The 26,895-nt window shown below is 41.1% G+C and overlaps 1 protein-coding gene across 1 annotated transcript in view; it reads left to right on the top strand.

Moving 5' to 3' along the window:
* The first annotated feature begins 4,916 nt into the window (after window positions 1–4,916).
* Window positions 4,917–26,895, top strand: part of ajap1 (adherens junctions associated protein 1) — a 61,911-nt gene continuing 39,932 nt past the window's right edge. The window contains exon 1 of the mRNA XM_031286603.2: window positions 4,917–5,778. Coding sequence (XP_031142463.1) covers window positions 5,750–5,778 — 29 coding nt within the window. The 5' untranslated portion in view covers window positions 4,917–5,749. The remainder of the gene's footprint in view (window positions 5,779–26,895) is intronic.

Raw genomic sequence — 26,895 nt, 5'->3', positions numbered from 1 at the left:
TCACACAAATATTATATCCCACTGTTACGTGCTTGTAACTTGTTAACCATATCTATCTGGTTATTGATCAGCTCCCAGCGGCAACTTCCCTCGATACGGTTGGTTTGGAAAGTGTGTGTGTGTGTGTGTGTGTGTGTGTGTGCGCGTGCGTGCGTGTGTGCTTGCGTGTGTGTGTGTGTGTGGTTATGGTTACGGTAAACAGATGTTTAAAGTGAATGCTAATTGTGTTAGCTTCAATATGCTGCCTATTACAGTGTTACGGGCGTAATATGTCATACATACACACATACACGGTCTATGTTCACGGTCATACATGGTTGGTCTGAATTAAATAAACCCAGAATTTTAACCATGACCTTGCTTTGTGCTTACTACTGGAAAATAAAATAAGTAAATAAACAGAATTCAGACTGTGGACTGAATATTTACACTGTATTTAAAGCCATGTAAAAGGTTTCTTTAATAGACTGTATATTACCATTTGTATAGTTTATGGTTTTCTTGCATGTCCTCAGTCTTACCCTACAAATAGAGGCACACACACACACACACACACACACACACACACACACACACACACTTTCATCCGTAGCCTAAATGGCAGAGTATACATACATATGAAAATACAAAGATATTGAACAACATTGCTTATTTGTGACAATCACATAATGACAGTAATCATAATTAGCAAGGAACCATGTTTCACTTACTTCTCAAACATACACTAACTTTCCTCCAGCTCATCCGCCGGCTCTGTTTGTCAACAACACACTCACTTCTGTTGTCACTCACTTCCATTGTTGCTTATGTATTTGTGTTGTGGCTTTTGCGTTTGTGTTGTAGCTTTTGCGATTGTGTTGTAGCTTTTGCGATTGTGTTATAGCTTTTGTATTTGTGTTGTAGCTTTTGTATTTGTGTTGAACCGTCTTGGCCACCGTAATAAACCCAGTCTGCAGCATCCAATTCACCCTGCACACTTAAACTGTACCCACAACTGCTGTTCAGAATGACTCAATCCAGCTTAGCAGATACACAGCAATACTCAAATCCCTCTTCCTTTTAATTCGCACTCTCGTGGCGGGGTGTTAATGGCTTACACAACAGATGTTTAGTATTCTGCATTTAGGTCCATGTGAGCAGAAGCCACCCACAGTCTTAGACATGCATGACAACCTGTGACTCTGTGTCTAAGGCAAAATAAGCCTGTTCACACTGTATCACACCTTATGTTGCTCGCATGAACCAACAGAAAAAGAGACGAGTACACGCACAAACATGCAACACGGGAAGACATCATGCAAAACAGTGAGTGTGGGAGAGAGAGTGTGGATACCAAGGGAAGAGATGGAGGAAGTGACAGAGTGAAAGAGAGCGATGACAGCTTCCATCTGCTGGGGAGCTACTGATGGTTCCCTCAGACAGAGGTATCCACTTGGATCAGTATGTATGTATACACACTAATGCAGTAATGACAGTATTTGACAGAAGTGTGCTTTAGGAGAGGAAAGTTGCCTCATCATGTTTATAGCAGTCAATTTTTATACACAGCTTGCAATTTATCTAATTGGGAGGAGAGCCTCTGTGTTCATTACGACAGTATATGATGATCAAGGCAATCCTGAAGAGTGTGAGAGAAAGCAGAACAGAGCGACAGAACCACACCTAAGGCAAAGGGAAGCTATTTTTTGCAGGTTCAAAATATGAATCTCCTTAGGACACATTGAGAATTTGTGCACAAAACAAGTCCAAATACAGCGAGCATAAACAATTCAGCCTTGTATTTTTTTTTCCAGGAAAAGCTAAAAAGCTAAAAGCTAAAACAGGTGTGACGTGTTCATTGGTTTGACACTTTGACCCCGAGGTGTACATGAAAGGCCGCCACATTCTCTATTTTTCTCACGCAAGACTTGATCTTGTCATAGGTAATATTTTCACCTCGCTGTTCGGTCACATCAGCAAATTGATTCTAATGTTATGTGATTTTGCCTACCACTGACATCTTGTAGTACAGGTGTGCAAAAAGCCTCCAGGATGACAGTTTAATGCTGTATTCATGTCATATGGGAAACATGGCTAGATATAAGCCCGCCCTACTAGAAAGTGCCTTTCACGTCAGCATTAAGCTGGTAAATATTTCGAGAAAACACAGTTAACCTCAGCTACTACTCCGAAGCTCAGGGTGATGCGATGGATCCTGGCATCTGAGACACATACATTGTACATACACTGTATATACAGCATTCTCTTTTTCCATCCTACAGCAAATGTTATGTTCACAACCCTTGGCAGGTCATGACTTTTTTGGATAAGGAGCAGCCAAAAGCTGCACAAAATAAAGAGCTTTGGAGCTCTTTGTATCTTTAAGGCTTCGGGCAAAATCTGCAAACATTTTATAATATGTAACAACCATTTTTTTGCCAGCTTAGCGGCATGGCTCTAGGGATGGCAATATTTGTCTGGCCACCATTTTGGTCCAGGCTGAAGTATCAGAACAATTATCAGATGGCTTGCCATGAAATGTTATACAAGAGTTCATGGTCCCCAGAAGATGAATCCTAATGACTTTAGTGATCCCCTGACTTTCCCCCTAGTGTCATTGGCCCTCATTTATCAACCTAACGTAGAAACCAGCGCAGATATGAGCGCAGAAATCATCTTACAACAGGCTTCACGTGTGATTCATTAAACGTTCGTATTATACCAATCAGAGTGTAACAATGGTCGTACATTGATAAATGCAGCAGCTGGAAACGATCGTAATTTAAATATCACGCCCCAATATATTCTGGGTTTTGAGGCCTCGCCCCTACAATTTACGACATGGCGAGATGTAATCCGGCTGAGAAGCGGCACTTTTCAGAGGTGGAGATTGAAATCCTGATATCTCAGGTTCATTTGCACTTAGGTTTGTAGATTTGGCAGCCTAGAAACTGGTATTAAAGGCTGTAGAAAGAATGTGGAATGGAAAGAGATCACTGATGCAGTCAACAGTGTTACTGTGGTAAATCGGACTCCAGCTGAAGTTTATTTCATTTATACATCCTTGACATATGTATGCTATAGTCCCCATAGTAATATACAGGCTTATATTGCAATCTCTTAGGCCTACATGGTTTACGTATATTTAAATAAATACACAGTAGCGGAGTTTATGCAGTGTCTTTTATTTTACTCGTGTTTTTTTCATGAGTCAGAGCCAGGCAACAGCTGTGAGGGAGAGTGTGTGTCCTCCGCCCCCCGTGCTGGACCACCACCCCGACCCTGTCTCCTGACAGCAGAGGGGCTGGAAAAACAAGCCGAAATAATGGCAGAAATAAATCGTTCACTTGTGGCCATTAACGACACTTTAAAAGAGAAACGAAAACCTGAAGAATATATAAAAATGTTGTGCATCGTCATGTTTCCTGTATTGAGTATCATTGCCAAACATAACAATATACCTTTTAATAGCGAGGAATAATATCCTGTCTCATTCGTATAGCCCCAGTTGGGGCTGTGCTGGACACTGCTCTCTGGGCATCGGGTCATCTGGCTCCAGAACCCCACAGGCTAAAACAATGTTGCAGAATTTTTCTGCCGTATATAGTAGGGGGCCCCCCCCCCCCCCCGCTGATGCAAGACCATGAGCCATCTGCCCTTAATCAATCCAGTCGGGTGCTCCACCGTGGCCCGTGCGCGTACGTGTGTACCGTTGTACCAGCGAATAGAGGTCTTTTAAAGGAGCCAGACCTGCCATTACTGATAAGTGATCAACTGATGACTTCTCCTTCTCCTGTTAAACTTTTTATATGCTGCACCGCAAGTCCACACTGACTCGAAAACTGGCGTACACGAGTTCAGACTAGACATGAGATTTTATCGCAGCCTGCGCTCACGTTCAAATTGATAAATCCCTTGCTTTGCGTAGGAATCGGCGTACGCCCGTCCTACGCTTGTTTTTGGTCGTACGCACGTTTCATAAATGAGGGCCATTGTGTTGAGTTGACATTTTTGTAATTGGTATGCAACTTGTCTGAACTATAATGGCATTCCCATCAGCCTCAGCTGTACTTTGTGCTAGGTGTGAAGCAGTAATTAACTAAATGACTTAAATGCGCTAATGTTTCATATGACTTGAATCACGTAAAAGGTTTGTGTGCAAGCCGATGCTGAACGAAAGTTAGCGAAGGTGCAACATTCTTATCAACGTGTCTGACCTGCAGAGATTAAGATAAATAGGCTGAAAGCAATCCATACACTGCACCAATTTTCATAGGGTTTGTCAATTTTTCTGAATCAGAAGAAGCTGAAAGATCATGTAATTACTTAAACTCAATGTGGCTTTAATTTACTTTTCAGGTTTTATTTCAGTGATTTAAATTGTTTCTTGTTTTGCACACGTCATGTTACTTACATTTTAAATGCCTTTTGTTTTGTCACCTGTTGCTAATGTGAGCAGTATTATTTCCCAGTATGTTGAAAAAGTATGTTTTTAGGAGTGGGGGAGTCATACTCTACATATCATGGTTATCATAAGTTAACCAAATCAAAATGTAACCTTAAGGGAGAGCACAGATCATGCCCAAAGTGTCAGGAGCCTTGGCAAAAACAAAAGGTTACATTATACATTATTAGACAAAGGGTCTATCAGCTGGTCCTGATTACCAGCTGATGTGACTATATGTATTTGACATAATGCTCTATCTTTTCCAAATTTATTTCCAGCGATTTCTATGCATTTTTCACTCTTCACTCATGGCCATCCATGCATAGCATAGCCTACATAACATATGTACTACTGTACTGAACAGTGCTGCCCCAGTTTGACACTCATGAGTTTAAGATTGACGTGACACGTGACATTCCACCCATATGACGTGTGACACTCCAGTACATGACATATTTGGCTTTAAAATGACGTCACAGCAGCGTGGTGCTCCAGCAGGCAGATCAGTCGTCAGTCTGAGAGAAGAGAACCAGCAGCAGGAGACAGAGCAGCCTCCTCTCGTCTCAAATGACAAACTCTCATCCCCCCTCTCTCCAACTCCTCTGAAACAACTCTCAACCTCCCGGTCTCCTTCGTCGTAACCCCCTCTTCCTTTTTTCAGTTGCACCTATTTTTTTTTCTTTCTTTCTACTTTGTCTAACCCCTGCGCACCGCTCAACACCCCCAGAGATGTGACTAGATTATGAGGACCCCCTGCCAGCGGTGACTTGTCTCCTCCGTGCTTCAGAGAACCGAACATCCTCATCTTCCACCCCCAATTTTTTGGACGTTCATCTGCCTTTCAGTAATGTAGGAGATGATGCACTGTCATTTCAGCGACGAGGATGCCAACTACATGCCTTGTTTTTGCTATCCGCACCTTACATCTTTGTCTTTACAGCCGGTGGGGATATGAAAGATTTCCGTGAAGGCAAAGTTTGAGGGTACCTCTGTCGGTTTCCCGCTCACCTGTCCTCCTGCACGCGCGATCCCCTCTCCGTTTAACTGATAACGAGGAAGATTATCACCAAAAGAACAATTGACAAGCAACTTCAAAGAGACCTGACTATTGTTCTGGTAATTTGAGTGGGATTTGGCAGCGTTGTTGGAGGAATTTGATGTGCGCAACGTTGAAGGATATGGCTTAAATAATGGTTGCGTTACTGACAGCGGGAGTAAGGTCCGTCACTTGAGTGTTTTTATCAGCTATTGTCGACTTTGGAGGAAACCCATCTAAATGGGAGGATACCTGGAGGACTGAGTCGGATTCGGCAGTCGAAAAAAATGTGGCTAAAACGGAGTGTTGCGCGCAGGTAAGACATGGACATTTGTATTTCATGTTATAGCAGCCTAATTACATTGTAATTTGCAAATGCTTAGGGGTACGAAAAATATCGATGTGTGATGTTTCACATTTGACGCCGCTGTTCGACAACATGTTGTCTTAGTTTTTTAATCTACGCCACTGCAAGTTATGACAGTCTGCTGGAATTGATGAATGGATTATAGCATATGTATCAATATGTCTGTAAAAAGCATGCAAATGTAGATTCTCTTGTACCAAAGTTCTTCAAACATACCGACTATTTTCCGCTGTAGTGTTGACACTTACGTATGTTAAGGCGAAGGCTTTATATGGATATGTTTTGTGATGTTTAAAGGAAGAACATGAATCGAACATTTCCCATCCCGTACGCTGGGGGTCGCCAACAGTTCGGCGGCGTAAGCAACACACACATACACTCACAGACACACACACGCGTGCGCTCGCTCAAAACACACGCGTACAGACGCACGCGCATACACTGCCCTCAAGGTTGGGGTTGTCAGCTCCTCCTCGCTTGTGAGAACAATCACTTGCACGCGCTCTCATAGAAAAAATTGGTAATTAGTTGGCTTTGAAAGCCTAATTAATATGGAAGTAGCGGGTGTATGTATTGAGTAGTGCTTAGCCAAGGTAAAGAAAATGATGACATGTAGACTGCCTGGATGGAGAGGTAAGCTTTACCTCATTCACCCCAACAACATCCACTCACACTTTGCTTCCTGTCTCCTTCTGTTCTTTTATTACAATGTAAGATTTTATCATCATAGAACACTATAATACACAATAATAAACGGATAGTCTCTTTGTTTTTATATCTCTAAACTGAAGCATTGTGGAGACTAGTCCACACCTGGCTTTGACTCAGTTAGGGAGACCACAAACAAAAGCTAAAATTGAGCTCATTTGCTGTAAAATAGGTTTAGAGGTAATGACACGTTAAGAAATGAGACCAAACCTGCCAGCGGTGGGATTCTCTTGCCACCTGCTGGATCTCACCCCACCGGTGGCTCTAATTCCTGCCCAGTACAGCCGTTCATTTATTATGCATGACACACACTGTACTTCGTAGGGCTGACCTCGCGGGGTAATGGCAATACACGCTGTAGACAGAGCAGTTGTATAAGATGATGAAATGAAATGCATTTATGTCCTATATCTCTAGATGGATCGTTCAGAGGCACAGAGAAACCAATTTCCATCCTCAGAAATGTCCCTGTCGCTTGCTGTGACATGATGTGGAATGTAAAAATGGGATGTGGGGTGAGATTGTTTGTCATCACAGGCTAAAAGCTGTCATTTATTATCAGACATTGATGGCAATATTTGGTTTTCTAAACATTTAGTGTGTGGGGAAAAAGCATTGCTTTTGTTTTGTTGCTCCGAATAACCACAAGAAGAAATGGGCAGTGAGCATGTGCAGAGAAAGCTTCTGTACCTGTTGGAACAGACAAAGAACAGACCACCTACAGAAGCTTGATATGTGGGCGTAAATGCAACAGCACTGACTTTAGCAAACCTAGAGAGAAGGATGGATGGATAGATTCCTCGCAAACTTTCTCATTAAGACACTTTGTGGACTTGGGCTAGGTGATAATTCAGTATCAGCGTTGGACTTTCAGTGTAATGGTATGCAAATGGTATCATGCTATCATTTCACAAAATTATGTAATTTAAACTAATCACTCCAAGCTAATTGTAATGAAAAAATTTTGGAGCATCAAAAACTAAGTGAAAATCTTGTAACATTGGAAAGATGCTTTATCCTAATTGAAACACACAACACTAAAACTTGGCAATGGCAAGAGGTTTGTTCATTAGCTTGAATCGTGTGCAGAAATAAATTCTCCCTATAGCAATAACCAGCATATAACTGTTATTTAGGATGCTGATGGAAAGGGGGAAAAAGTGCCAGTAGAAGGATGCAGTACACCAACATGCCTTGTTAGCTTGAATAAAAGCACATAGTCATAGTAATGGGTTACTCAGGCTTCATACATTCATCTCAAAGAAGAAGATTTTAGTTGCTGCAATGGTACAGAATTAAAACAAGCTCCCACTAGAGATAGTGTCTCACTTGAGGGTTAACCAGCAGGGATTCATCTCTCCCAGGCTCGGCATCTCCGGGCTCAACCTTTCATGAACGTCACACAGTTTCAGGTTCCCCACGGTGAGCTCTCATACCGCTGAGGCACAGTGCAGCTGCAAAATATTACTGCCAGAGACACCAGTTGCCTTTCAGGAGGGCTTCATTTGTCAGTCTCCACTTGCCTACAACAGGATTGTTAAGTACACATGACAGTTCCTGGATGTGTAGGTTTTTCTGGCCTGGATAAATTATTGCAATTAATGGGGATAGGGTAACTGCGACATGTCAAGTGATTGGAGCGTTAGTTCGAAAGGTTTCTTAATATGGAATATACAGTAGGAAAAAGAAAGACGGAGGCTTTAATAAATCTTGAGCTACAAGAGCTCAGAAATGATGTGTATTGATATTCCTGGTGATCATGTAATTTATTTAGTATTCTATGTCCTATCCCAGCTTCAAAAGAAAACTGTTTTGTATCTGAGTAATAGTCTTAATTCTGATTAAAAAAAAATATCGCTGGCTTAATGAAATAGGTTTCCTAATATATTTTACTCTACACTAAGGTGTTTTTTGCTCCTGCACAACATCATCAGTCTAAAGCCGTGTAGGGTGTATGACCAGTCGTCATCCTCACTAGCTCTACCAAGAAGGACTAAGCTTGCCATTACTGTGCAAGGGTCAATCACATATTCAAATATTCCTGTGATTTAGGTGCCATCTTAATAGCCTCTATGAGGATTATTAACTGGGCCTCTCTGGAGCGTGATTAACCTAATTTGCAGTGAAATAGGCTGTGTTGCCTCTCTGAGATCCTATCCTCTGGAGGTGTGTGTGTGTGTGTGTGTGTGTGTCTGTGTGTGAGTGTGCGTGTCGTAAACACCCTGTGCTCAGCAGTCTGTTAAATCTAGAAGCACCAGAACAGGTTGTCCCTGTGAAGTAGTGTAAGAGACAAAACAGACATGGAGAAGAAGAGAGAAACCTGCTGTTCTGTTGCTAAGGACGGGGGTGAACCATTAACGTCTCGTCATTGACTGGCATAGCAATTAGCAGAGAAGAAACATTATGGCAGAATTAGACCATAACGGCCGGTTCATTTTCCCACCATGACACATAACTGCATAGTGGATGCTTAAAATGAGAGGACCGGAGTTCAGCTCATATAGCTTTTGGAAAACTATTAAAATACTTGAATTAATGCATTGTTGGCCAAAGTTATTTTTCTAAATATTAATTAACAAGGATTACAAGTATATTACTTTTCTCTTTGGACTTGAAAACCCCTGGGACATTAAACCTTGCGAATAAGAATCATTCAAAGCTAATTGTTGTACAATGGTGGACTAACAGCTTCTTAAGGCAGGTTTTCATGCAGGTTTAACTGGATAACAAGGAATTGCTCTAACCTTAACCAACGTCATTTGAGAATTGGAAAGTACATATATGTGTTTACTTTTAAACTCACATATAACTTCTAATAGCTATTTGGGTTAGCAATGACACTGCATTCTTCCTAAACTAAAATCCCAACATTCAGATTCCCACCAAAGTGCCAGCAGCCCTAAGCCTGATTGGGCTTAATGACCAACTTGTCCAGTTTTGGCTACATGAGAAAGTGTGTGTTTCTATTGCACTAAAGCACATCCATCCCACAGAGTGAAGGAACTAACAGCACAGCGCTCATACTTGATTCATGTAGTGAGCTTTTGCTGGATCAATACTGCCTCTACAAAGGATCAGATTTATCCGTCATGGCCCTTACAACTAACTGGCCTTCTCCAGGCGCGGGTGAGCGCCTCTCAGTAGGCCACTTTCTACTGAAATACTTCATAAATGAACAGAAGAAAGCCCACCCTCCACCCTCTTTATTTTGTTCCCAGCGACTTGGGTAATTAATGTGGATTGAGACATAGGTCGAAATAAAAACTTTGACAGAGAGGGGCTGAGTTGATTGGAGCCTAATCCTTTTTTCCTTCTTTTTCACCTTATTCCCATGCTCTTTACAGCCCTGCTTATCTTTCTGAGCATGTGGGTCATGTACACTCTAGTGGAGGACATTGTGCAGTGGGAATAATTAATGGGATGATGCAACACCTTTGGCTGTTGCATCTTAGACCCCCCCAAACCAGACACATACACACTCCAGCCACCCCAACCTTTTTATGTTTTGTTTGTTTTCTTCTATGAGTTATGTTTCAAACTAAGCAAAGCAACAATGTTTCTTATACACGACAACCATAGTAGCAGCTACCGCAGCTCATGGTTGGAGTGTGTGTGTGTGTGTGTGTGTGTGTTGCCCAGTACCAAAACATTTGAAAGATTTTATAGTCAATATTTGCCTCCCATAGGCCTGCTGCACAGAAGCAATCCATAAATCTCTCGAACTCTATGGAGAGCCAACTGTGATATTTATCTCCCTAATACAGGATATCTACTGAGGAGAGCTTAACTCTTACACCTCAGAGCCTGAATTTTCCAAAGCTACACAACCTCATGCAGCTGACATTCTAAAAAACACAACCAACGCATGAAGATAATTCCAAACAATGCATTTTTATTCATAAAATGTGATAAGATGAAATGTATTATAGAAGTCCAATGGAAGACAGGTACTGTACTCCAGCACACTGGCATTGTCCAAAAGCAAAGGTCAAAACAGAAGATTATCTATCTACAAAGATGATACTCAGCTCCCCCCTCCCATTAATGTTTTGACCTCTGGAGAATGTTCAAAGTATTCTGTAGTACATGCAACTCATGTCCTAATACAGGTTTTATATGTTGCTTATTGATAACTAAGGCATCCTAAATCTTAAATGTTGAATTCTGATTTCCTAAAACAAAATAAGAGTTTAAATTGTTATTGAGATATTGTTTATATTAGCCAATTTAAAGTGGAATACCTGTGTGTAGTGCCAGTTTCTCCTGTGTTTTGTTGTTGATTGGTGGGAAATGACAGCAACGTTTTTTAACACCTGGCCAGTGTCAATGCTTATCACACTCAGCGGCATCTCACTTAGTTGGTGCAGGATCTAGGAGGATTTAGGTACCATAATCAACAAATTAGATACACAACATAGTGGGAATAAGAGATTTGGCTCCTGTGTATTTTGGCAATAGAGTTTGCCACCACAGAGCCATTTGTGTGTGTGTGTGTGTGTGTGTGTGTGTGTGTGTGTGTGTGTGTGTATACATGCTGGGTTGTATTTGCCCTCTCGCTTAGTCTGTGAGCTTGTGCACACAGCCCTCTTGAGCTCCGACAAAGGCATTGCATATGCAACAGGATGCAAATAGAGACTCAGAGGTATCACAGCTCCAACTTTTAGTGGACGGAGGATGAACCCCCTCAGCAGGGGCAAATACTTATTTGCTTGAGTATCTGGTGCATGCTTGTGAGTGTGAAATGATCAGAAAACATGTAGCATTTAAATGTTGGTCATGGTGCCATAAATCACCATAAGACAATATAATCACAGGATAATGATATAATTATATCAGAAATTGTCCTGATCTTTATTTTTGACACTGTTGTGGTGTTTGGTATTTATTCTTGCAGACCCTTCTCATATGACATTTAAAGGAGCAGTGTGTAGGATTTAGGGGGGTTAATTGGCATAAATGGAATATAATATTGATAACTATGGTTTCATTATTGCAACTGAAACCTTTTTGAAAATCTTTTGTGTTTTCGTTTAGAATGAGCCCTTCATATCTACATAAGGAGCAGGTCCTTCTCCACGGTTACATTCATTAATACAAAATAGTTGCACATGATCATAAAAATATCAATTATAGCAGCTTTAACTAATTATGAGTGTAATGGCATTTTAATAACCATGCATTTGGTTCCACCTGCACCTATTGTTTATAAGTTGTGTTTTCAGACACCAGGTCCTAAAGTTCCAGAATCTGCGCCCCCCCCCACCCCCACCCCCAATGATCATCCCTCAGAAATAAAAAGGCTGTTGGAGCTTCATTCCTGAAAAGTGATCTTCACAATGGGAGAGGAGAGAGTGGAAAAAAGTGCCAAGTACAGGATAAAATCAGCAGAACTGGATTAAAATAACAATAGAGCATTTTGCTAATGGTCCATTTTGAGCTGCTGCCACAATATGATACCGTCTGTGAGAATTATGGTGGATAAGAAAGGTGCTGATGTCTCTAGAGAAGTCCTAATGCTTTGCATGCCGTACTGCGTGAGAATGTTATTTGATAGCAGAAGTATTCTGACTGTTTCTCTCTCGAACACGTTATCTTATTAACACACATTAAGGCCTGCAGACAATTGTGATGAATTAGGCTTAGTGCTTTCCTTCAGCAAAGAATTCACCTTTGAGTCTCACAATATGTGAAGCACTACTTCAACAATGTGATAAAGTTTGCCTTCAGCGTCATAACAGTTTCTATTGTGTCCAAGACAGTGGGCCAGGTGCCAGTTAAAATGAGCTTTAAATGGAATAATGGAACACGCCATGTAGCCTCATAATTCATAAATACCCAATATGCAGCACCATTCATCAAGGTTGTAGAACATTCGTTTTAGCATTTTGTATACCTTCTGACACTTTCAATTTGCTTTATCATTAACAGTTTTATTGAGTTTATTGGACTGGAAAGGTAGCCCTGCCATATTTTTCATATGAATAACACATTTCTCTGAGAAGTTCGGTCCTTTATAATGGCCGTATATTTCCCTAAATGACAGTTGGGTATTTCTTTCAAACTGTACGCATGACCACACACTATTGTGTGGATTTTATTTCCTTCTGCAAGTGGAGATGATTCCAGTCAATTTAGGCGTTGCCTCTCAACAGATTACATTGTACTGTAGCTCTGATCTCCCTGTTGGATTTCAGTGATCAATGCATTACAGTGTGGAAGGGTAATGAGGTGAGATCATCATAACTTTCTATGACACCGTAGCATCAGTAAATACCTTGGTCCACTTTGAATGAGAATTACTCGCAGAGTTGTAACATAGATGCTTTTTCATTCTGCATTTGTTTTATTTCGTACAAAGATGCATTTCAAATGTCTAACCCTAAACTGCTGTTCGCCACATTGCAGAAAAACAGCTTTTGCCATGCATCATTTTTTATTTAGTGTGTAGTGGGTTTGCAATCACCAAAGCTTACAGGATTTACAGTATCCTCTGGGAACCTTTAATGTCTGTACCAAATCTCATGTCAATCCATCCAGTAGCTGTCCAGACACTTCAGTCTGAACCAATGTGGTGAACTGATCTTGCCAACAGATGCTAGTGTGGCCAAAAAGCTTTGCTTGGTGAAATATCACAGATGCAGATTCAGATGCAGTGATCAGGTTTACTACAAATACTGGAGGTCTTGGCAGAAGTCTGTTCCCAGGTGAACAGATAAGAGGATTACAGGTTATGTAACTTGTAAATAGCTGGTAAAAAAAAGAAGTCATATCAATATTGTTTTATGCTATAAAAATCCATCAAGGCCTTCAAGTTTGATTCTTTAAATAATGCAGTTTTTTTTGTCTCCACCCATGGTTTCATTTGTCTGTTGTCCCCAGCGTGTTTAGAGAACAGTGTAAAAGGAGGCGGAGCACCTGAGAGGCAGGTGTATTAAGGCGAGCAGAATGGTCAGGGAGTGTGTTGAGTAAGTGTGTTTCTGGAGCTTGTAGAATTGAAGCTACCCCATACTTTCTCGCTCCCCTCAAGAGTTTTCTTGAGCGCAATATAAGAGCTTTGCAGACACATAAGATAAAGCAGCAGTACAAAATTACAACCGTGATATATGAACAACTTTAGTTTGTATCAAGGAAGAGAGGAATTTATTGTCATATGCATTAAAAGGCCTCTAGTAAGGCTGCACGATATGACCTATAATCAAAATCACGATTAATTTCACATTTTACCTCGATAACGATAAATGATTTTTTTTTTTTTTTTGTGATTCGACGATGGACACTGCGTTTTTTATGTATAAAGTTTTAAAAAACGTCTTTTGTATGATATAAATGTAAATAGGCTATACAATATATTTCTTAACCGCTAATTAACTTGTTAGTTCTAACTTTGAACCAGCAAGTTGCATTTTCAGCTCCTCTTTTTTCTGCTTGTGAAGAGCTACGTGACACATGAAACTATATTGATGAGGACCGGCGAGTTAAATCGGCCGTCCGAGAGCATACCAGGCAGACACACAGCTGACATCCTGCAGGTGGAGGCGCTGGAGACTGACTCGGACATACACGCAGCGGGCCGCTGTGGACTTGTGTCAGCCCCGCAAGTGGTTTCAGGAAAGTGGCTGCATGTGTCCGACAATGCACAGAACATCAACACCGGTACAAGCCTACAGCTGTCTGCGGACACGGTGAACTGAGGCTCCATTTCCTGCTGACGGTCAATGGTTAATGATCGGTTAACATTTAATTTCATTGTGCTTTCTTTTGGAAGGCTGGCTACCAAAAATCGCCACTTACTAGCTAATTAATTAGCCTGAGTTAAACGTTAGCTATCAGTAAACAGAAGTGATGTGGTGGCTGGCACCTGGTGCGTGCGCCAGTGTTTGTGTGTGTGCGTGTCGGCCCGCCCCCGTGAAGATCGGACATGCAGACAGCAGAGGAACAGAAGAACCAATGAAGACTGAAAAACCAAACTATTTTGGTACAAACATTTACTCGCTATGTGGTGGATAGCTCTCTGAGATTTACTCGGCAAACGGAAAATTTACCCACATTTGGCGACTAGCAAGTGTTAATTTCGGACCCTGCACTTGCGGTACAATGTTTTTAAGGAGAAAGTAGGCCTCTCAACAGAAATAAATTATCGTCATGGGAAAAATACGTCGGTAACAGCTTCAGAATTTCAATGTCGATAAATGTTCGATTAATCGTCCAGCCCTAGCCTCTAGTGTATTTTCAAACGATGAAAAACTGGTGCCCTGGTGGCTCAGTCAAGATGTTAAATTCAGAGTACATGAATCTTTGTTGCAGTATTTTGACCCTCTGATCCAGCTCATATTTCTGTTGTATGCTATAAGTGTATACATATTTGGCATCATATTTATGATTATATCATTGAAAAGTCGTGTTACTGATGCCTGTTCAATTCCAGTGGTCTTACTCACTGTCTTTATGATGTGATAAAGTCATACTCACTTATAAAAAGGACAACGAATAGGGGTGGGGGAAAAAATCAATACAGCATAGTATCGCGATATTTTCCGTGGCAATACTGTGTCGATACACAGACGCCAAGTATCAATCTTTTATTATACTGTATATGTGTTGGTCAGTTTGTCTGCCTGACAATCCCATTTTGCAGCATTAAAATCGAAGTGAGATAAACAAACAGAGACATTTATCTTTTTAGATAAAACAGATGTTGACAAAGTTTCCTTTTGCGGACATGATTTGAAATTGGAAAAACTTGAAGTTGGATAAAAGGTAATAAATTGCATTATATCGCAGAATATTGCAATATCTTTAAAATCACAATAATATTGTATCGTGACTAGGCCTGTCACGATAACAAATTTTGCTGGACGATAAATTGTCCCAGAAATTATTGCGATAAACGATAATATTGTCGTTCTGAGACCATTTTCATCTGATATAATGATAATGGCATAATAATGCAGGTACACCTTTTCAAAGATCAATAAACTTTTATTTCTAAAGAATATTTAACACTGGAACTGGAAGACATTTTAAATATCCACAATATGTCTTTGATCTCCTTTAGTATGTCAGTATGTCGTCTGTCACGCTGTTGGACAGTTGTGGAATTGCTGTTTGTGACACATATGTTCTCCCAGGTAATTCGTACTGGCTGTCAAATGTTTGCAGCATCCCTCGAGTGTTTGCGATAGACTACAGACTCTGTACTACATTTAACAATTATTTATTAAACACTAAATATTAAATTTAAATAATATATAATTAATACATTATATCTATCTATATCTGTGTGGCTATCTGCCACATGGCGAGTAAATGTTTGTACCAAAATAGTTCTGTTTTTCAGTCTTCATTTTGGCGAAGGTGCAGCTATACTTTCTTCTGCTCCTCTGCAGGTCGGAGCTTCGCGGGGGCGTGGCGGGCGGGCCGACACACACACACACACACACACACACACACACACACACACACACACACACACACACACACACGCGCACAAACAGACTCCAGCCACCACGTCACTTCTGTTTACTGATAGCTAGCGTTTACCTTAGGCTAATTCATTAGCTAGTAAGTGGCGATTTTTGACAAGCAGGTAACGGAGTCTCAGTTCACCGCCCGGGAGCCTCTGACACACTGACAGCTGTAGGCTTGTACCAGTTAATGTTCTGTGCATTGTCGGACACATACAGCAACTTTCCTGAAACCGCTTGCAAGACTGACAAGTCCACAGCAGCCCGTGGCGTGTAAGTCCGAGCCTGTCTCCACCCCTCCACCTGCAGGTTGTCAACTGCGTGGTTTGGAATGAAAGGGAGAAAACAGGACGGCGAGTAACACGGCGGATATCGCTCATATACGTCTTCTTTTTTTGACGGCGCCTTAACTGCAAAGTGCTGCGGGAAACCCCCCTCCAACTACTAGCGTTTTCTCTGTCTCTCTCTCTCTCTCTCCGCCAGGAGTCCCGCCCCCACAAAGACCATGCGACTCACAAGAGGGTTCACTCCTCGTTACGCTAAGGAACCGAGAGTGGTCCTCCAGTCTCTTTGGTAGAGAGAGAGAGAGAGAGAGAGAGAGAGAGAGAGAGAGAGAGAGAGAGAGAGAGAGACAAGGAAAACAAACAAGCATGCAAATGGAAATTATCGGCCGGAAAAATTATCGAGCTCATTTTTTTTATCGTGCGATTAATTGATTTATTGACTATCGCAACAGGCCTAATCGTGACATAAATATCGTGATGATACCGTAATGTGAGACCTCTGGTAATTCCCACCCTTAACAACTAACCATATTAATCTTGTGTAACTGTTGCAAGAAATTAATTGTTTGTTGCAGTTTGGCTTTAGAAGCTTCAGTAAATGTAAATCTGTTGTCAGTCTCAATCCCAAGATATTTTAAGGTTGAAACTCTTTTACAAAAGTCCCCCATCAATCTCAGTCAATGGCACTACAGACCTATTATTCTTAAAATCAGTCACAATGTTCTAAAACAGTTTGTTATTCATTGACTGCTCAAACCATGCTTAGTAAACATGGCATGCCTATGGCTACAAAATTGGTGTATGTTGTTTACAGGTTACCCATTCATGTCGCACCCACCTTACAGACTGTATTAGAAGGTTGGGGTTAAGATTATTATTATTATTTTTTTTAACCTTTATTTATCCAGGTAAGTCGATTGAGAACAATTTCTCATTTGCAACGACGACCTGTCACATTCACACATTTACACATTCATACCTGGAAGCTGCCCAGTACAACCACAGTCTGATCTGATGAGTCTGATGAAAATTTAACTACACGTCGCTTGGCCGTGGCTGGTAGTGTTGCATTCCCCCTACTCATTTCCTGGTTCTCCTTCTCCATAAACAACATGATATCAAGGAGAGGGTAAACTTTTCCTGCTACAGATTTCCCACCCTGGTCAGCAAGCACAGGGAAGACACTTTTTCTCTCACTACAACTCTTTTTTTCTTTTGAGCTGAAGTAGCACAGGAATTTCCCCAGTGTGGGGTTAATAAAGTCTATCTTATCTTAGAGTCAGTACTCGCTCGGAAGCTAAACACGTCACTCTTTCACTCGCTCTACCACACACTCCCCACACACGCTGGCCCTGCTATTCTCTTAAAGAGATCGACGCACACACCAACGCACAAGTATAAACTTCAGGCCACTTACGTAAGCTACGGCGAAAGCTCTGAATGGAGCCTCCGCAGGAAACATAAATCACGCTTAAGCAGGGTTCGAATTACGTGGGAGCCAGTGGGAGCTGAGCTCCCATAGAGAGAGGATGAGCTCCCATGAAAGCAGTAAAATCATACACCTGTGGGGGTCTATAAAAATCATCAGCACCATTATTTAAATCACAAATAAAGCACTTTTCCCAAACACACGGAGCTCTGAAGCAGACCTGTGCGTCGCTTAGTGTCCACTCTCGCTGTGAAAACAGAGACGAGCAGCGGCACAGACCACGGAGCTGCTGCAGCGCGCCTTCCGTGGTCTGTGGAGCTTCAGGTTTATGAAGGACACGCTCTGCTGTGGGCATGCTGCGGTAGATGTGTCCCGTTTGTGCTCCGTGAATTTCTGCAGTAGTTTCGGTTTCCCACCCCCGATGTAGAGCAGCGTACAGCCACTTACCTAAACTTTCTCTCATTCAGAGACCAGAGACCCAAACGGGGCTCGAGTCAGGTCTGAGATCTACCGTATCAGCAGAGCAATCACATAATGCACAGCAGACTATGATGTAGGTAGATTATTTTCAGAAATATTGTGATTTCATTCTTGTAATAGCCTATTATAACTTTATTTTTCTCAAAATATCACGACTCCTCCAAATCTCAGAGAGCACAGATGAGTTATATTTTGAATGTGCACAAAGTTTTGAACATGAGCAGAAATCTTGCTCAAACATCTGAAATATTACAATCCAGGGGTTTATTAATTCATTAAAATGAATTCATGTATCATTGAGGGGAATATAATTGTCATGTGCACATTTAAGGAGGTTACTTCCTCAACAAAAGATGCAAAAGAGGAGGGAGGAGTAAATTATAGGCTACATGTGTGCTGACTCAGATATAATTAGAAAAGTCGATCTACAGGAGAATAAATAGCAATACAGAATGCCTAACAGCCTTTTGTAATATATTGCATTATGTTTTTATATTTGGATTGTAATCTATGTTTCCCTTTACATAAAGATATTTCCAGCATACATTGATTCAGAAAAAGGTAAATAGGTGCATAAAAATTCACCTGAATGCAGGAAATGAAATGTTTAATGCTCAAATTTTTTTTTTTTAAAGAGACCCCCACAAAGATGAAATCATAATTCATTCAATTCTGCTCAGAATCTGTCAGTTGCTCTCTCAAAACTCATAAGAAGCAAGCGGTTTGAAAGAGAAACCTGTCTCAAATAAAGCATGTATGCAAGATGTTCACACTCTTGCTCTTCACTAAGGAATTACAACCCCTTATATCTGTCTGTTTGTAAACTAGTGTATCACTTTAAACCTGTGTAATAGATCACAAATAACCTTAGTATTTTGATTTTGTGTAGTATCTCTGCTTGTACTGCTTCTCTTTTACAAAGAGAGCAGTAGTTAGGTCAATTGTTTAGAGCTTCCCTACTTGAGGCTGTCTCAGCTTTACAGTACATCTCTGCTGACCTCCTCTTGAAAACAGTGATTATTCTGGGTCAGACTCTCTTAAAGCTACATGCTGAAATTAATGGAACTGGGAAGGGCAGAGCAGGACTATTATCATGCCCTCTTTTTCTCAATATGCTGCAGCAAAAACCTTCACTAATCGCAGAGTCATTTCCATAAGATGTGAATGTATGTTTTCTATAAGATAGCAAGGCAATTACCACGATATTAGAGGCATTCCAATAACTGAGAGTGATGCATTATTTACTGTGCGTCAGTGTTGTCGTTCAGGTTTTTTAGAGGTCAGTTTAATCTTTGGGGAGATTAAGTGGTATTTTTTCAGCTCCCTAAAGCTTCATGCACTTGGGATTTTACAGTGATGCTAAAATGGCATAAACCCTTCTCTATTGTTGAAAGCTTGGATCTGTTATCATAGTGTGACAGTGCATGATGTCATTTATGTACGGTACATTCATCAGTCTCAGCTGACCAATCCATGATCTGTGGAGCAGGAGACTGATGTGTTCCCTGGACAGCGGATAGGTGCACTTACTGTACACATGGAGAGTTCACTTATTTTCTGGGCTCAGCAATAATATCATGTCAGGTTGTGTAAAACCTGTCTGAGCTGCTGATGCACAAAAACGATAGCACCATCCCATTGTGTAGAGTGTTTGGGTGAACAGAATACAATGTCATGGGCTTGAAAATAATTTAATGTTTATCACTTTTGGTGCAACCATACTGTGATGATGATAGAATAACTTCATGTTTCATTTATTTAAATGCCAAAGGTCATTGTAGTTGATTATATACAGTAGATGATTTGGTAATTTTTAGTGGTGGGTTGGTTGTATTCACCCCGACTAGCAAACCGCCCAATGAATGACTTTTGGTTCTGTTCTCTTCTGGATACTCTCCCTCTTCCACATTCTGGCCCACGAGGAACGGAGCTATAATAATAAAACATAAAGATATAACCTTGCCAACTTGGTATAAAAATATGTATTTGTTTGGGTGTTGTGTTTAAATATCAATCTTTCTCCAGAATTGCTGACTCTACCTTTAACTCCTGTAACACCTGTGACGCTCACAAATTTCAACCTCTAATAGCAAGCGCTGCCACCACCGCCATCGATTAGCTAGTGAACAATCTCCCCTCGCTCTGTGTTTCCCATACATTGATTTATTTGTGCTGGCCCCGCTACATCTTGATTTTTTTGGGGTGTTAAATCTTATGTCATTGTAGAGCTGCGCTCAGTGCATTGATTCATTCAGCCCCTCCTTGCCCCACTCTCGCTCTCTTTTCTCACAAACACATTGACAACTGACCCCTCTCTGAATAGTACACACTCTGAATTGAAACATGGTAATGCGCGGGAGAAAGTTGTTGTTAGCTTTTCCCCACAGAGAGGATGGCTGGTCGAATTCCTGAATGGAATCAATCCAGAGTTTACGAATGGCTAGTATCATGAACACCTCTGCACATATTTCCAATTTGTCCAAAATTGATACATTCGAGTTAACTTTAATAACTTAATCTATCTATGTTCTTAACGCAACGCTGTGAATCATGAAGACCCAACTGTTCAAAGAAGTTATTAGCACCCCCCATTCAGCTAGCACCACAAAAAGAATCAAATTCTGTGGAAACATTGTATACTTTTATGTTAGAATGTGGAAAGTACATGACTTTTTCAGAAAACCTGAAAAAACAAATGGGTGACACTTTGCTTTAAGTCCCCCTATTTAGCATTCATAAGCAGTAAAAAACATTTCAACAATGGTTTATAACACATAGAAAGATCCAATATGAGATGGCATTGGAACTGAATCTCTGGCTGGCCCCGAGGTGATGTCCGCACCCCAGTTCTCTATTATATGTGATTTTGCATGCATGTGACATCAGAAATTCATTCCAATAATTTCTTTCAGGTCTCTGATATATATACTGTATATACTGTATATAATCCCCCCCCCTCACTCTCGCGCACACACACACACACACACATTTGAGGTGGCATTGTTGTAGTTTGATGAAGCAGTCAAATGCAGCTTGCTTTGCCAGTGGGGTCCAATCTGCACTCCTGTGTGCGTGCCCTCACAGTGAGTCATCTGAAAGGATAAGTATCCTTGTTCTATGGCCTGGATGTTAGACCCCCCCCCCCCTCCACCCTCTAGGGCTAAAACTGCCACACAGATCCTTCCCTGTTCTCTCTTTTCTTTCTCCATCTCTGTCGCTCTCTTAGGGTAATGCAAATGCATACTGCATATCCCCCCCCAATCTCTATTTTAAGAGTCTTCTCCCCAGTGTGAACAGGCTGTGCTTGGGGCTGGCAGAATCAGGGAAGGTGGAATGAATGGAAACACATTGTATAAGCTCACAACCAGCATCCCACTGTCTTTAGTGTATTCTCAATCCATAATCCTTTAAAATTGTTTAATGTAGCAACACAGCTACTGGACTTAATAAATAGGATGCATCAAAAGGTATGATATTAAAGAAAGACTTAACCAACCCACACATCCCCTGGAGGCTTTTGAGGAAAGCCATGACAGTGTCATGTTTTTCAGACAACCTGGCTATGAATAACTTCTAATACAAGATCCACACAGGCACTGAATGCCAAAAGGATGTTTTCCAACTGGAAACATATTTGATTGTGCATACACTTTCAAAGGAATGATGAACATCATATTCTTTCAGATGTTCCCCCATAGTGCATATACAGTATATGGTGTAGCCGTTTGTTAAATATGAAACATGTATCCACTAACTGATACTAACCAGATGTGAAATTGTAACATTATGATAATCATAATAACATGTTATGGATAACCTACTTAGATCATGACCAGGAAGTCTTTTTCAGCTTTTATAAAATGTGATTTAAAATGGCATGGAGACATGTTACTGGTTTCAGATTTTCCTCATGTTTTGCTCTAATAAAATAAACTACAACTGTTCAGTGAAAGAGCAGGAATCTTATTTTAATTGGTATATTTCATATAAAAAGGAAAGCACAATAAGACTATTACCAATGTCAACATAGTGACTGATTTTAACTAGGTAATCGTTATTGTGTTGAAACCAGCAGTAGAATCTGTTTTGTTCAGTTCAAGTGTTTGGTTAAGCCCAGAGGCTTCCGCATCTGAAAGTGGTTATGATACAGCAGTTCAGCACAAAAGCATGAATCACAGGTGGAGAAGTTCCTTTATATTTTGTTCCTGAAACCAGACAGAATTCTAAAAAAATTATTTTGCATATATTATCCCTGAATGAGGTACAGAAAGTTTTGGGGGAATCGAAGGATTCATCCTAACATACTGACTGTGGTTCTCTGTTCCCAAATATATTACTCGACTTTAAAACACCCCTGTTGGGATAAAATTAAGTAACAAATTAGTATTTAGTGAATGTTACTGTTAACGTCCTCATATTAATTGAAATTTAAGATTGTATTCATACAGCTAAAGAGTACCTCAACTAGGACAGCGTCAGTGTTTCCGTTATATACATTTTTCCACCGCTGCTTCAGAATTTTATGAAACGTAATGAAGTCGTGATTACATGACTCTGCGGCGCTAACGAACATCGGCAAAATCTAAGTTGCAAGTTTAAGAGATTATCATCATTTATATTTATTGAATATCCTTTATTACAATAATTCAAGAAAGCTGATGCATTTACTAGTGTTGCACACAAAACCAAAAAAGTCAATTTAGTGAAAACATTATTTTTTGAGATGCAGACCTTCTTATTTTAAACTCTTGCTGTGTCTGTTTGGACCCACCAGAGAAAACCCACTGCAGCTTGGAACTTCATGAACTGTAGCTGGTGAACCTTTTCCCCAGTGAATCTTTTTTTTCTTCTTCCAAGTGCCATTTTTAGAAGTGTTTGGGAAAGACATGGATACCATAGTTCAGCGTGTAAATGCTCTATCAATTGCTAGTGCTACCCTGAATAAAAAACTCTGAAATTGTTAACACAAGGCTGATAGCAGCACCTTTTCCGAGGCAGGAAAACCCCCACTGAGAGGTTAAAAAACAACAACCCACTGATTCAGTTTAAATCCTTCCTGGAAGGTAGCGTCTGCCATCACACCCAGCTTTTCATCAGAGGTGGAGTCACCTTCAACAGGGCACGTTTCAATGGCTGTGTTGGCTAGAAAATGAAGTGTGCTCAGTGGCAGGGCTGTCGAGACCGTGCTGATAAAATGTCTATTGATGGCAGGCTGGGGGCGCAGGGCGAGGGGATTGAAGAAGCCATTGCCTTTTTCACCTCCCTCAGGTGGGAAGCCTATCTGCTGAGGCCTCACTTCTGCAAACTCCCAAGAAGTTCTAATTAAGACCTACTTTGCACAAGGGATCACAGTGTGATGATGACACAGGAAGTGGGCCAGAGATACAGTGCAGAACACAATAATTAGGTGCAATATTTGATTAGCTGCAGAGATAATAGTTTTGTTTGACAGGGTCTAACATGACGCAACGGATGAGTTCAAAGAGTCAGATAATCCTTCATTAGCACCTTGTAATCTCAGGACAATAATTCAATTCAATTCAATTCAATTCAATTTTATTTATAGTATCAAATCATAACAAGAGTTATCTCGAGACACTTTACAGATAGAGTAGGTCTAGACCAAACTCTGTACTTTACGAAGCCCCAACTATTACAGTGGTTGCCTCAAGAGCAAGCATTAGCAGTAGCTATTGCGACAGTGGCAAGGAAAAACTCCCTTTTTTGTTAGGAAGAAACCTCGGACAGACCCAGACTCTTGGTAGGCGGTGTCTGACGGCACCAGTTGGGGGAGTGGTGAATGGTGGCAATAATAGTCATAATAAAGATAGTGAAACAGTGATCACAATGGTAGTCGTAGTAGTTCATGTCATAGTAGGGCACAGCAGGGCGTTACGGGGTGTAGTGTGGCACAGCAGCCTGGGTGGACGCGGTTGGACGCGGCAGGACGCAGTCGGACACTGTGGGGAAACGCAGAGCGTAGCAGGGTGTAGTAAGTCCATAGCGTCAGCTGCACCCAGGACCCCGGTGTAGGTGCCACCCAATTCCAAGGCGATGTTCTGGGTGAAGAAGAAGCAAAGGGACTCCGGGGAGAAAACTCCCCAGAGCTAGGTTAGTAACAGGCATTTCTGGGACTAAGATGCACACAAAAGGAGACAAGTGAAAAGAGAGAAGAGGGAGCGGCTCATTGTGTCCTTGGAAGGAGCTTCCCACAGCAGTCTAGAGTTATAATAGCATAACTAAGAGAGGCAGGCTAAAGAGAGGGGCCCTGGACCGGGCTCGTACTCTCCCCTGCCGGAACGGGCTTGTACTTCCTGCCTCCCTCTACTCTACTCTACTATGCTGCAACTCCTCACTCCCTAACTATAAGCTTTATCAAAGATGATGGTTTTCAGTTTATTCTTAAATGTGGCGACGGTGTCAGCCCCCCGAACCCAAGTTGGGAGCTGGTTCCACAGGAGAGGAGCCTGGTAGCTGAAGGCTCTGGCCCCCATTCTACTTTTAGAGACTCTAGGAACCACAAGTAGCTCTGAGTTCTGGGAGCGCAGTGCTCTAGTGGGACAATAAGGTACTAAGAGCTCTTCTATGTATGATGGTGCTTGACCATTTAGTGCTTTGTAGGTCAGGAGAAGGATTTTAAATTCAATCCTGGATTTTACAGGAAGCCAATGCAGAGAAGCTAATACAGGAGAAATGTGATCTCTTTTGTTAGTTCTTGTCAGAACACGTGCTGCAGCATTCTGGATCAGCTGGAGGGTCTTGAGGGACTTATTTGAGCAGCCTGATAGTAAAGAATTACAGTAGTCCAGCCGGGAAGTTACGAATGCATGGACTAGTTTTTCAGCATCGTTTTGAGACAGGATGTTCCTGATTTTGGCAGTGGTACGAAGATGGAAAAAGGCTGTTCTTGAGGTTTGTTTTAAGTGGGCGTTAAAGGATAGATCCTGGTCAAAAATGATTCCTAGATTTCTGACAGTAGTGCTGGAGGCCAGGGCAATACCATCTAGGGTAGCTATATATTTAGATAATGAAGTTCGGTGGTGCTTGGGTCCCAGCACAATAACTTCCGTTTTGTTTGAGTTTAACATCAGAAAATTGTGGGTCATCCAGGATTTTATATCTTTAATGCACGCTTGAAGTTTAGCTAACTGACCGCTTTCGTCTGGCTTAATTGACAGATATAATTGGGTGTCGTCTGCGTAACAGTGAAAGTTAATTGATTGTTTCCTAATAATATTGCCTAGAGGAAGCATATATAAAGAGAATAGAATTGGTCCAAGCACTGAGCCTTGAGGAACGCCATGGCTAACTTTAGCGTATTTGGATGGTTTATCGTTAATATTAACAAATTGGGATCGCTCAGAAAAATAGGACTTAAACCAGCTTAGTGCGATTCCTTTAATGCCAACTAAATGTTCCAGTCTCTGTAAGAGGATGGTATGGTCAATAGTGTCGAATGCAGCACTAAGATCTAATAAGACAAGTACGGAGACAAGTCCTTTGTCAGCAGCAGTTAGAAGGTCGTTAGTGATTTTCACCAGTGCCGTCTCTGTGCTATGATGCATTCTAAATCCTGACTGAAAGTCTTCAAATAGACTATTTCTATGCAGAAAGTCACACAATTGATTAGCGACTACCTTCTCAAGGATTTTGGAGAGAAACGGGAGGTTAGATATAGGTCTATAGTTGGCTAAGACCTCAGGGTCGAGGGTGGGTTTTTTCAGAATAGGTTTTATCACAGCTACTTTAAAAGACTGCGGTACGTGACCCGTTAATAAGGACATATTGATCGTATCTAGTAATGTGGTATTGACCACGGGTAGTGCTTCTTTAAGTAGCCTCGTTGGAATGGGGTCTAAGAGACAGTTAGTTGGCTTAGCTGAAGAGACCCTTAACATTAATTGTTGGAGGTCTAAAGGATAAAAGCCGTCTAAATAAGTATCAGGTCTTATCGTTCTCTCTAGCCCTCCTGCGCCCAATGGTGAGCCGTTAGAAGCTGTGGGCAGAAGGTGATGAATTTTTTCTCTAATTGTTACAATTTTATCATTAAAAAAGGTCATGAAGTCATCACTGCTCAGAGCTATAGGAATAGATGGCTCAACAGAGCTATGACTCTTTGTCAGCCTGGCTACAGTGCTGAAAAGAAACCTTGGGTTGTTCTTATTTTCTTCTATTAGTGTTGAGTAATAGTCTGATCTGGCATTTCTGAGGGCCCTCCTATAATTTTTTAGACTATCTTGCCAATCCACACGAGATTCTTCCAGTTTGGTGGAACGCCATTTACTTTCAAGTTTTCGTGAGATTTGTTTTAATTTGCGAGTTTGGGAGTTATACCAAGGTGCTAGTTTCCTTTCCTTCATCATCTTCTTTTTGATAGGAGCAACCGAGTCTAAAGTAGTCCGTAGGCAGGCCGTAGCAGCGTCTACAAAGTTATCAAGTTGGGAGGGACTAAAGTTAACATAACAGTCCTCTGTTATATTAAGGCATGACATTGAGTTAAGTGCTGTTGGAATATCTTCCTTAAATTTAGCTATAGCACTGTCAGATAAGCATCTAGTGTAGAAACTTTTATTTAATTTCGTATAGTCTGGTAGTAGGAATTCGAAAGTTATTAAAAAATGGTCTGATAATAAAGGATTCTGCGGAAATACTATTAAATCGTCAATTTTGATGCCATATTCTAGCACAAGGTCGAGGGTGT

The sequence above is a fragment of the Sander lucioperca genome, chromosome 12 (assembly GCF_008315115.2).
Source record: "Sander lucioperca isolate FBNREF2018 chromosome 12, SLUC_FBN_1.2, whole genome shotgun sequence".
Taxonomy (NCBI): Eukaryota; Metazoa; Chordata; class Actinopteri; order Perciformes; family Percidae; genus Sander; species Sander lucioperca.
Note: the sequence above shows the minus strand (reverse complement) of the source record. Positions and strands in the feature narration are given on the sequence as shown.